Source organism: Diadema setosum, chromosome 1 (assembly GCF_964275005.1).
Source record: "Diadema setosum chromosome 1, eeDiaSeto1, whole genome shotgun sequence".
In the NCBI taxonomy this organism is placed as follows: domain Eukaryota; kingdom Metazoa; phylum Echinodermata; class Echinoidea; order Diadematoida; family Diadematidae; genus Diadema; species Diadema setosum.
Genome location: NC_092685.1, coordinates 7,168,365 through 7,181,479, shown reverse-complemented (window position 1 = coordinate 7,181,479; position 13,115 = coordinate 7,168,365). Strand labels below are relative to the sequence as shown.

General features: G+C 38.1%; 1 protein-coding gene across 1 annotated transcript; it reads left to right on the top strand.

The window, feature by feature from the left end:
• The first annotated feature begins 4,334 nt into the window (after positions 1-4,334).
• Positions 4,335-11,724, top strand: LOC140234299 (HHIP-like protein 2). The gene is made up of 8 exons (XM_072314366.1): positions 4,335-5,386; positions 6,773-6,874; positions 7,048-7,277; positions 8,082-8,211; positions 8,995-9,137; positions 10,161-10,242; positions 10,717-10,802; positions 11,327-11,724. The coding sequence occupies exons 1-8, from the start codon at positions 4,335-4,337 to the stop codon at positions 11,401-11,403; spliced, it is 1,902 nt and encodes a 633-aa protein (XP_072170467.1). The 3' UTR covers positions 11,404-11,724.
• Positions 11,725-13,115: the final 1,391 nt, after the last annotated feature.

Genomic DNA, 13,115 nt, shown 5'->3' with positions numbered 1-13,115 from the left:
GCAAGTTAAAAACTTGAAGAGGGCCATTCAAAGGATTCAATCCTGAGCCTGAGGAGATCCATGTAAATGCCTTCACAGCTTTCTATCTTCGTTATAGTGGAAATACATTGTACTATAAGTGTAAATGCGCTGCACCGGAGGAGCAAATTCGAGTATTATACCTCACCAAAATCAACATTGTCATAAAATACCGGGCATTATACGGAAATAGTTCACTCAATTATTACATTTGGTAACTCTACACAATTGATTGATTCATGAATTAAGCTTATAATCATGCTTATAATGATAGGCCTAAAAGACAAATCAATCCTTAATTCACTATTTATTTTTTTTTCAAATCATAATTACTTATTCTATCTTTTAGTCGTTTATGTGTACGTAACACTTATTGTTACGCATGCCCAAAGAGATTGTGAATCATAAATAGGGCCGACATTTTTTTTTTTTTTTTTTTTTGTGGGGGGGGGGGGGGTTGGGGGTTGGGAGCGTCCGATACAAGCCGTGTGCTTTTTGGTCATTATCGTATATGAATGTTCATCGTATAATATCATAATGTGGTATTGAAGGAAACTGATATTACTTCTCTGAATGAAACCTTCTCACGGTGAGCAGTGAGTTATTGCATAGGCTGATTAGAACCGTCGCCCATCAGGAAAGAAGAAGAAGAAAAAAAAAAACAAACAGAAAAAAGTGAAGACCAATTATCCAATCACCGATATTTAGGGTCGCTTATTTTCAAACTACGATTGATGATTTTTTTTTTCTCCTCTCTTTTTTAAGTAATCAAAATTTTACCAAAATCCAGTTTGGCGATTGACAGATCATAATTATACTAGAAGACTCGAATATCGTCACATGTAGCCTAAGTGCAGGAGCTGAAAGAGGGATATGGGCGTGGTCGGCCTTTTAGGCCCGGTATCACCATTAGAGTTCTTTGTCGCTAATCATGTATGATAGTAAGCTATACCCCCTCTGTTGAGTCAGAAGAGTTTATGGATTTCAGTAAAAGCGTTTTTTTACCAAACCTCAACTTATTTATAATCTACTAGGTGAAATAAAGGTTCTCAGAGGGGACCCGATCGATCGAATGTAATCGCACAGTCTCTTCCATCTAATATAGCACATTGGCAGGCTATACATTTCTTGAAATTGATCTGGAATTTTCACCGCAGTGATGATATACTTTATAACAAATCTAAGTTTCACATGATATAATCACAGAATCCTCACAGTTCATCTGGGTAATTGTTAGTGAACATCCATCGAATGTTAAAATCATCTGAATTACAGTGTGTCAAGTGTACACACGTCCGATTCATTAATATAAAACAATGCAGTTCACCCGTGGAAATTTGAGAAATTCAGGGAATTTCGCAAATACCAATTACTGCATGCAGAGTATAAGCCTGATGCTAACAATTCGTATAGCATTATGATTTTATCTTTATTTGTATCTATGACGTTCGCACATGAACATAATTTCATCACATATGTTACGGAAATATATATATATACTTTTTGTTCGGTCTATACATCCGCACTCGCTATAAACAGCTAGAGCTTCACGGAAGAGAGAAAAGAAAGAAAACCTTTGCTTATCCGTGCGTGTAAAATCGATGTTATGGGCCTAATACCACAAACTGAACGTCGGGGGGAAACTGTCGGCTTTTCTGTGCTGTGTCATGGTTCCATCACAGTGCTTGCGCATTGTTTGTCGTGATCACAGAACGTGTCTGCTATAGCTCGCTGAAACAGCCTTCCTTTTTACATTGTCTACAATCAACAGTATAGTTACTGCAGGGTTGGAAGTACGTTTGTGAATTCTACACTATAGCCAAAGTGCATTTATGGCAGACGCCTTGCTATAGTACACATAAGGTAAGATTTTTTATAACGCTGTCAGTGAAGGTATGTTGCCGACGTTGAACGATCAGGTCCCAAGCAGCAGCTTATATACTAATAGTACAATATGACAGTGTTGTAAATTTCGCAATGGTTGTTTAATGTTCATCACAAGATAATCAATGATGCATGCTATAGATCATACCGTACTCAATCTGATTGCACCTCGCGGTCATCCTTTTTGAAAAACATACGTTTTTGCTATCAAATGTTTCTATTTTGGAATATCATTATACCCTAATTCTGTTATAGAAACTTTGCCCTGAGCCCTTGGCACACTGGTAAGAAGTCTATCATCTATTATGGATCCCTTAGGTACCTCTATTAACCTCGACTTATTTATTATACACGAGGATATGCGGACATCATCGTGAATGTTAGTTATAGAGTATATAGTCGAGATCCTCGATTGACTCTAGATCTGGTCTTTATTCACACTGTCCTTGTTATTTTAGTCATGCTGATATACGTGAAATGAATTAAAGGGACAGAAAAGTTGTATAAAACTGAGCGAAGTTCTATAAACCGGTCACTATAGGTTGCATTACTGGTGACATGCACAGCGACAGTTTCTCAAACTAGTTGTAACGAAGACAGCATGGTGAGATTCCTTCGACCGCCGTCTATACCTTTTCTGTGGCCGTCATATTTCAGTATGCAAGCCTCTTTAATCACGTTTAGCCCGCAAGTTATATGCGACCAATATATGGGATTAAAGGGAAGATAAACCCCAAGAACAATGGATTGAGTGAAAGCAGCAACATTAGTAGAATACATCAGTGAAAGTTTGAAGAAAATCGGACAATCAATGCAAAAGTTATGAATTTTTAAAGTTTTGATGTTGGAACCGCTGGATGAGGAGACTACTAGAGGTTATGACGTATGAGTGGACTACAATATCAAGAAAATATAAAGAAAATACTACAAAAATCCATTTTTCATGAAAATTACAAATTCCATCAACTTGATATTGACATATGTTAAGGGTAGTAAATATTCCCCCTGCTTTCTGAAAGCGGTTGGTCCACTGCTCTTTCATAATTCTAGAAAAGTGAATTTTTATTGAATATCCTTTATATTTTCTTTGTATTGTTGTCCACTCATACGTCATTTGTATCCTCTAGTAGTCTCCTCATCCAGCGGTTCCAACACCAAAACTTTAAAAATTCATAACTTTTGCATCGATTGTCCGATTTTTCTCAAACTTTCACTGATGTGTTCTACTAATGTTGCTGCTTTCACTCAATCCACATTGCTCTTTGGGTTTACCTTCCCTTTAATGTTCAAAAAGGCACAGTTTTGGTCATCAAGCGCATTTAGAAACAAGAAACAATGAGATTTTATGCGTGTGTGCTTGTGTGTGTTGTGTGTGTGTGTGTTGTTTTTTCAATATAGTGTGTGTTATTATCGCAGTGTTTTGATGTACTGTATACTCCCACAGTATATGGTGAGCAAGTTTGATGAGTAACCCGCTGTCCTTGACGTAACCGTTGCGCCACAGTGGCGAAGAAAAAACAAAAAACAAAAACACATAAGGTTCAACGAGGTATCCAACAATGAGGAAGAGGAAATGACGAGCCAAAGATTTGTTGCCAATGCTTTGCTGGCCCATGATTACACAGAGTGTAATGTCATGCTGTTTTTTTGTTTGTTTGTTTTTTTTAAATACGTGAAATAAATTAAAGGGACAGAAATGTTGTTCATTTGCGAGTACTCCCTTACCATGGTCTATACTTTCTCCATCAATGTCACATCAAGGCTTTCAGAGATGATGATAAGCTAAATTCATAGTCACCCATTGTATGCGAAAATGAATCCGCACTGAGGAAAATGATTATATCTGTATTCTGAACTTAATCATTTGAACTGAATCCAAGTGTGACATTGCCTTGTAGCCGATGGAACTATCGCAGTGACGAATGGGCAAATGTTTGCAATGAGCCTCTGAATCACACTTGGTATACTGTAATAATGTGATGCTATTCCTATTCGGCATTTATAAGACTAAGTGTGTTGACATAAACGTACAAAGATGACAAAATATACGATAGCGGATGTCAAGGGTAACATCAGTCTACTGTATAGTACCCATGAAAATGTCAAAACAATAAAAGTCAATTTCTACTACCTTAATGCAATATTAAGAGTGTAGTGCCATATTTGATATTACATAAAACGGTTGGTCTCCTTGTAATGGTTCTAGAATCATGTATAGAGTATGGTCTATATAATTATTTATGTTACAGTCGCAGATGTTGTACATTGTATGCACAATACTAAGTAATAGTCCAATAAGTGCATAGTTTTGTGCGGGTTTGCAACGACTGCCTCTATCTTGCCTGATGTGTACTGTAATGCCACTGTGCAATGAAATAATATTTTTCACCTTTCTCATCTTTTTAGGGCTAAAGAAACCTCTGTGACGAGAAATGGCGGTCACTATAGCCGGGCTCATCCTAGTGCTCTCGATCTGTTCCGTCACAATCCTGGGACATCCCCAGTGTTTGGACTTCTACCCTCCATTTGAACTTAACGCAGATAGTGAGCCCTTCTGTGACAGCTATAAAGATTTTGGGTGTTGCACCTTATCACGAAATAACGAGATTGAGCAAGTGTACAGATCGCTCAGGTCTCAGTTTTCTACAGATGTCTCATTGGAGTGTGGAACTTTTCTCAAGGATGTACTGTGCCAGGAGTGTTCGCCATATGCAGCTCACCTGTACGATGCGGAAACAACACACCGCAAGACGCCTTTACCTGGTCTGTGCGGGGAATATTGCTCATCTCTTTACCAGAAATGTTCCGTATTGATTCCACTGCTAACAGACAACGCCAACCTCCTCGACGCATCCCGCCAGGGAGAGGCAGCATTCTGCAATGCAGTACAAATCACTGATATGGACTACTGCTATCCAAACATCCTCGACGATTCATTTCTTAATGACGAGGCACGAATCTATCAAACGGGTTCCGGGGAAGGGTGTGTCTGCTTCGAAGAATTTGCCAACGGGCTTCGTAACCCAGTCCTGGCAGTTCATGCTAACGACAACACTCACCGGCTCTTCATCGCTGAACAGGTGGGTATAGTGCACGTATTCTTCAGGAATAAAACCAGGATTAACCAGCCTTTCATGGACATTCAAGATGTGATTTTAACTTCGAGTAGAAGGGGAGACGAGAGGGGATTCCTTGGCCTTGCATTCCACCCAAGTTTTGTCGATAATAGAAAGGTGTATGTATATTATAACACCTTGAGCTCTTCAATTCACGTGACCAGGATAAGTGAGTTCCAGGTGATGTCCGACGATCCAAACAGGGTTGACATGGCAACCGAAAGGGTCATCCTGGACGTGGAGCAGCCAGCATCCAATCACAATGGGGGTCAGATACTCTTCGACGACCAAGGATACTTGTACGCTTTCTTAGGTGATGGTGGCAGAGGAGGTGATCCGTTTGGAGAACATGGAAATGGACAAAACCTGTGAGTTTATGGGTGAATGGAGTTATTCACGCAAGGATACAAGTTGTGTGTTTGAAGAGAGTAACACAAGATGTGCTAGATCATCAGCGATACTTTGAGTGTTTATAGAATCAGGCAAATGTTGAGAAAAATGACAAAGCGAATGCTAATTTATATAAGAATGTCAAACAATGGCATTCTTTGAAGCTGATGAGGTTCTGATTCTTGGGTAGATCCACGGGTTTTGTCTGACTCTCCTATACCGATAAATCGGTATGATTGATTTTTATTGAAGGAAATTCGACAATTTTCATTTTTCATGAAAAGTACACATTCCATCGACCTGTTACTGACTTATAATTCAGGGTAATATTATTTTCCTTGCTTTCTGAAAGAGGTACTGAAAATCCTGTGCTCTTTCATTATGCTGTATAGAAAAGTGAATATCTGGATTTGTTGAATTTTCTTAATATTTTCTGTATACATTGTTGTCCATACGATGACGTCATAAGCTGTAGAACAGACCACTCTTCTCATCCAGCGATGACGGTATATACCGAAATTTTCAAAATTGATAACTTTTGTATTGATTGTACAATTTTCCTCAAACTTTCACTGATGATTGTGTTCTACTCATGTTGCTGCTTTCACTCAATCCACATTTATACATTTTGGATTTGGTTTCCTTTAATGAAAAAAAAAAACAAAACAGCGTCGTGGTGAAGTAAATAAGAATTTTTTTACAGTTCCGATTGCTTTATGTTTCGCAGATATCTAATACTGCCTCTAGATTTCTCGACATCCAGAATAGAAATGTATCTCTCAAATTATCATCGATCTTTCGCTTTAGTTTCTTTTCCTTTTTTCATGTGATTTTTTTTTCTTCAAAAAATGCATTCTTATATGTCTCCGTGTGCAAATTTGATAAGCTCAAATTTGACTTTTATGTCGTTTGGGGTGGGGGGGGGGGTGACCCCGCATCACCCATCTAATGCTTCCGCTACATGATATCAGGAAGCATAAAATCAAAGAAATCAATAAGCTTATACTTCCATCATACTGCAGACTATACATTCCTTTCGTTCGTGTCATGGCTATTTAAAAATTGCCATATGAATGCATTTTGTATAATGATGCGTGAATGGCCTTGCGTTGTTTACTGTCTCTTGATAATGGCGATAGAAAACTTGACTTATACTGAACAGTTTTGATACATAGCACTGATAACCATTAATTTTTATTATCACTGCGATATTTTTATACCAGTGGTATGTATTTGCTGAACTATTATTAGATCAAAATTATTCTTATCATCACCATGGTGATGTGAGTAATCTCATGCAACTATTATTGTTAAGGGGGTGAAAGTGTAAACCAGCGTCTGTATACTTGCGTCTTTTATCGCAGGGAAAAGTTACTGGGATCTGTCATAAGAATAGACGTTGATCGGCAAGAGAATGGTCTCCAGTACGCCATCCCGAGAGACAACCCCTACGTGAACCACTCCCAGTGGCGGATCCAGAGGGGGGCGCAACCGGCGCACGCCCCCCCCCTTTATTTTTCGTAAAAAACAAAAGAAATAAAAAGAAAAACAATGAAATGAAACCCGGAAGTGGCACCAGAAACATTAGTCACGCCCCCCCCCCCTTTACAGAATTCCTGGATCCGCCCCTGCACTCCAGCAGTGAAAGGCGCCACGAGATCTTTGCCTATGGAGCCCGCAATATGTGGCGGTGCTCGGTGGACAGGGGGGATCCCCAGACGGGCCATGGAAGGGGTCGTATCTTCTGCGGAGACGTAGGGCAGTCGAGTTATGAAGAGATTGACATAATCGTAAAAGGGGGCAACTACGGATGGCGGGGAAAGGAAGGATTTGCCTGCTACGACCAGTCATTATGCAATGAGTTAGAAGGTAAGCTGCGGACGGTGAAAGATTGTACGAAAGAGCTAGATGGACGTATCTATAAAGAGAATAAACTCGTCATAATATCTGAGCTTTGATGGTATAAACGCCAAGGAGTTAATGACAGTTACGTTATGCCTGATGACCCGATGCAGTAACGTTCAACAATCCTGACTGTTTATTCTAGAATACATTTGCGGCATTTATTTCAATCTCAACTATGCTTACTTCTAGGTCAAATCAAGAAATCAGGTAACAGTAGTTGCGCCCATGTCATGTCACTCATACGCCATCATTCATTGGTCGTTATCAACAGGTCGTAAACCTGATACCACACACTGTATAAGGTCTTCCGAAGTGTTGTGGAAGTGTTTTTGTTTTGTTTTTTAATCTTTCCGTCCTTATGATTCTCATAATGATCACAAACAGTTACAGAATACAATAATTGTAAATAGTAATAACGATGCATTTCAAAGTAATTAAAGTCAGAGAGTGTGTACAAATTGTAGTGGTTTTAATGGGTTTTTTGTGTAAACATAACAGTTTAGTCAACGATACCCTGCTATGTCTTCATAATCTGATTTTAGAATTGAAATTCTATTGTGAGAAAAATAACCTTGCTTGGTTTTAATCACAGTTTATATTAATATTATGAACAAGATCAGCTCATTCTCCAACCGGTATCTTAAACTTATTTCCGCATAATATACGTAAAAGGGCACAAGAGATACCAAAGTATTTAAAAAATTATGAACTTTGACATTGTTTGTCTCTCTTCTTCTCTATCCCCCCCCGGTCTGATGCGTTTATCAGAGGATGAAGTTCTGCCAATTCATGCCTACCCACATTCAGTGGGGAAGTGTGTGATAGGCGGTTACGTCTACAGGGGCTGCCAATATCCCAATCTCCATGGGAAGTACATCTACGGAGACTACACATCAGGGTACGTGACTCTTAACTTGGTTACTAGTTATGTCACCATGATAATAATCATGATAGTGGCATAGTGGGTATATAAAACAAACTTGTCCATATAAGGACGTTTATAGGCACTCGGCGGGATTCGAACTCGGGACATCTGATCGAAAGTCAGCAGGAATCTTATCGTCTGCAGGCTCTGCTGTCACCAAACCGCCACCTCTTTCTGTGTTGTGTATGTTTGAGAAAACGGAAAATTGTGATAGCGAACACTGATTGATTGTTTTGCCTATATGCGCAATCTCCGATGTTTTTGATTGTCGAGATTGTATCATCAGACTAAAGCTATATTTGCTGTATTATATTGACTGTTAACCAATCTATCGATCAGGACGTGTGTATTTCTGTGATGTGTGTACTGCTGTGTATGTGTTTGAGAAGACGCATTACTGATCGCGACCATTCTGAATGTTAAATGGACTTTTTAAACAGTGAAAAATGTCTAGTTACAAACACTGTTATACTGTTTGTCAAGACAAAATCATCGAATGCTCTCATAACAGTAAATCGCAACTTAGAATTTAAAAAAAAAGTCTCATTGATTCTTATACAAACGCGTTTTGCAACATGCTAATGCTCATAAGTTACAATGGCAATCTCAGTAGCCAATTTGTCAAAATCAGTCAAAATTCTGCGCAGAAAACAACTAATCATCCGTGCCGGTATACCTAATTGCTCATTTTAGTATCATGTTCACTGCAAGTAATACACAATGCGTTTTTTTTTTCTTTGTTCTTGTTTTCAAAAGGAGACTCTTTGAGCTGACCGAAGATTTGACGTCAGGCGAATGGAATAATAAAGACTTATGTTTGGGCGACAACACAGTGTGTACTGGAAACATGTTGGGTACTTTCCCCAAAAATATCCTCTCTTTTGGAGAGGACGAAATGGGTAAGAGCATGTGAATTACTAGTTGTGTGTGCTCGGTATTTTTATCTATCCATCGCTCAGCGTAAGGCTGCGTTCACATAGAAGTATACTATTCGGGTATTCGGACTCGTTTTTCGAGGGCACGCGAATAGCTTGAATCGAACGATAGGATTTCCTCACACCGGTTCATATAGGAGGGCACTATTCGAAAGTACCGAATAGCTGCGAAAAGTATAGCAAAGTGGGAATCGAACTTGTTCGATTTTCTTGGAGCGTATACCGTCTCTCGTTTATGAAATAATGACAATTTTGGTCTGGATTTGCCCTTTAGCAAAAAATAAGCATGTAGAATGACATTCTGATGCAGTTTAGAAATTGTTAATAAGATTTGCTAGGATGTAGGAGGAAGAAATCCTCACTGCATGGGATGGTGAGTTGACGGTGCGGGTGATGGTGTATTCGGGGCCCGAATAGCGAATAGCGAATAGCGAATACCGAATACTTCTATGTGAACGCAGCCTTAGTCAATAACGTAAAGTGCACCAAGATGACACTCGGCACTCGATTTTTAGAAAGAGCATAATATAATTTTCAACACACGCACGCACGCACACACACACACACACAAACAAACACGTGCCGCACGCATTATACCATGCCTTGTCTTTTGTTCATGTTCCTGCACACGCGGACATGCCATCACACAGTGAGAAAATACCTCCTTACCGACATTATGAATCAACTGAAGGAGTTCAGGTCTATCAGCACGATACATGGTATTATCTTACAGAGTATAACAGGAGTTGTATTAACACAATCTACGAAGGGTATGTCGCAGTTTACGACAATTACAGTACATGTATCATCTCTTTCCACCAGAAAGACACAGATCACTATCTGCCTATACTTCCTACATATTGTTTGTGATGGCTGTAACATTGTAGTAATGGCGAAAACGCAAAGTGAGATAGGAAGTGCGGTCCTTGGGAATCCGAAATCGAAGAAAGTTTGTTGTACATGTTTTTGTTTCTGTTTTCATCATAGGTGAGATCTATCTACTGTCAACTAGCTCTGCTCGTACAAACGTTGACGAAGGAAAGGTCTTCAGGATCATAGATCCTAGAAAGTATGTCTTCCTCCATTTAGGGAAACAGCATAGATGAAAAAGTAAATGAAGTTAATATCATATTACTGTGTTTTATTGAGAAAGAACATTTTGTTTCTGCATTTGACATTGAAAAAGGGAAGCATGAATGACGTTCAGTATATAATTATTATGTTTCCATGTGAAATTACTCAAGAAACTATATAGTAGTTTGAATAAACAAATATTCATATATCATGTACATTTACATTGTACTATCAGTGTGTAATGCTGACGTCGAGAGAATAGAATCACAACATGATGCACAGAGTTTTGTTGATTGACTACCTCTCTGAATTAGTCTTGCAAAACTCTGCTTTCTTTATACTTTGACTATTTTGCGCCCTTAGCCCTCATTACATAAGTGTATTGATATGATTTTCTTCGTTGGCGATCTTTACTGAGCCTTAATGTTTGATTAAATGGTGTGTTGTATGTTTCTTTGCTAACTGTCAGACGGGGAAACCCCGAAGAGTGCCTAAATGATATCAGAGAAGTGCCTGTCTTCGGTCCGACAACGCCATTCGAACCTACACAAACAGGTAATGATTAAGACGAGCACACATTCACATGTTAACCGTCAAAGTTCAACTCATAGATTAAAGAGCATTTTTTTTTCCATTTTGAAACGTATTCATTAATTCTTGTATGCAAATTGAAAACCCAATTAGTTATGCCTTAATACTCGTATTCTTGTATTTCATAACGCTGCGGCTATAATGTGGAATTTTCTTTTAAAGCAATAGTTCTCTTTTTTTACTGTTTTTGATACATCCATACATGCCTTTCATCATGGCGGTGATGTCTATTACCGTCAAGACGTAGGAAACAATTTATTACTGTATCAGAAATAAGTACAATTGTACAATTTGCCTGGAAACACGATCTTCACTCTGAATGCATATATACAACATGACTCCGAACTCGGGAAACTGGTACCATAAACAGCGTGAGTTAAGAATATAATATCTTGTCCCGCATTCAAAAAGTCATGTATATTATTCTTTTCCATCAGCTCCTGTTATCACTTCGACCTCCTTTCATCTTATCTCAACTCCTGCAACAGGCAACTCAAACCACGTGACTCCGGTGTCCTTGATGTGCGTTCTCTTTTTATTGGCATACATCGCAAATTGCGTATGACCTCACATCAATAATTTATGATCCTCAAGTCATCTTTATCACGGAGCAGGGTATCATTCACATCAGCTGTCACTTCCTATTATATTTTGCTGCATTGTTGGCAATTCTTTTGTTTGTTTGTTTATGTACAATTATTGTAAAGTGATGAAGGATTTTTGTTGGTAGTTGTAAACTTCGAAATATAATATACAGTGTATAGCACTTGCATTAAATGCGATCAGTCAGTGTTAAGTCCCCTACACTGATATGATTTTTTTAAATTATAATTCATAATTGGTGATTATCGTAATATACACAGAAGAATCTGTTGGTATAATGTAGTTGAAAATTTCCTTGCATCTATACTGTAATGTGATGATGGATACGTTTTATGAGTGAAGGTTTTCTAATTATCACCATAACAGTTATCATAATATTGTTTTTATTGCTTTTAATAGTCTTGAAGCAAACAGTACTGTGTCAACTTTCCGATTTTGTTTGTCTCTTCTGAATATTTAATTTTCTTTTCCCGTAATGATTTTGACCAAGACGTTGAATGTTTTGCGTCACCTATTGCTTTAAATTGGTGACGCGGATTCAATGTCACTTGGTGTTAATGATACAGATTGAGCATAAGATCGTATTCACTCAGTATAACAGGGAAAAAAGGAGAGAGAAAAAACTCGAAAACATGTGTAACTACACTCTCATTCATAATTATTGTTCTGAAAAAGAAATATGGAGGTATGTAATACACGTAATTGAATATTTCTGTCTGTGCGGACCTCATTGTTTGGAGATTCTAATCGCGTTTCCCCAGCATAAAGGTATGTTGGCCCCTTGAGCAGGTATTAAGGGTCAACAACTTTTGTCGGTTTGTCGAATGATTTCGCAGTTTTCTTTATTACTGATGAAATGTGCAATTGAGAAAGAGGTATAACAGTAAGAGGAAATAAAAAAAGTGAAGTAAAATGGCATGTTTATGTGATGTGTAATTCTCTCTTCCCCTCCATCATGTCTCTCTTAAAGTTTGTTTTTATTTATTGATTCATTGATTCATTTCATTCATTTATTACTCTTGTTCATAATAATAGGTTGGTAATTCCATCAGTGAGTTGAACTACTTGTTCGTGGTAGAGGCTCTGTATGGACAATAAAGACATGACCCTTGTATTCATAAACTTAAAAACAGCATAATATCAGCAAAAACAATCATACATAACACATACATGTAAAATGAAACAATGTGCATATATAATTACATAGAATCTGTGACTGTAAAACATGACGGTGTATTGGTTATTGATTTGAATTCTATTTTTGCTGAATGTAATGTGACTCCCATGCTTTGGCAAATATGTTTTATCCTCTGATCAGACCTAAAACCCACAGACAAAGTTTCTACAATGCTATGATATATCGAAAGGCACGTCACGAGGTCGACACCCGCGAGTTTAGGCCTACAGCCCATGCACTCGACACTAGACAAATAAGGTCCATGAGTCGGACATTATAGGAAACAAGGCCCACAAGTTCAACACTATAAGCAAAAAGGCACACAAGACTGATCCATTTAGCCCCGTGATATAATGCCGGACTCGTGGAATTAATCGTTTCATTTATTCATTTATTTCTATTTTCTTTTGTATTTATTTATTTATTTATTTATTCTATTTTATTTATTTATTTATTTATTTTTTTTTTTGCCTAGCGTCGAACTCGTGGGCCTTGTT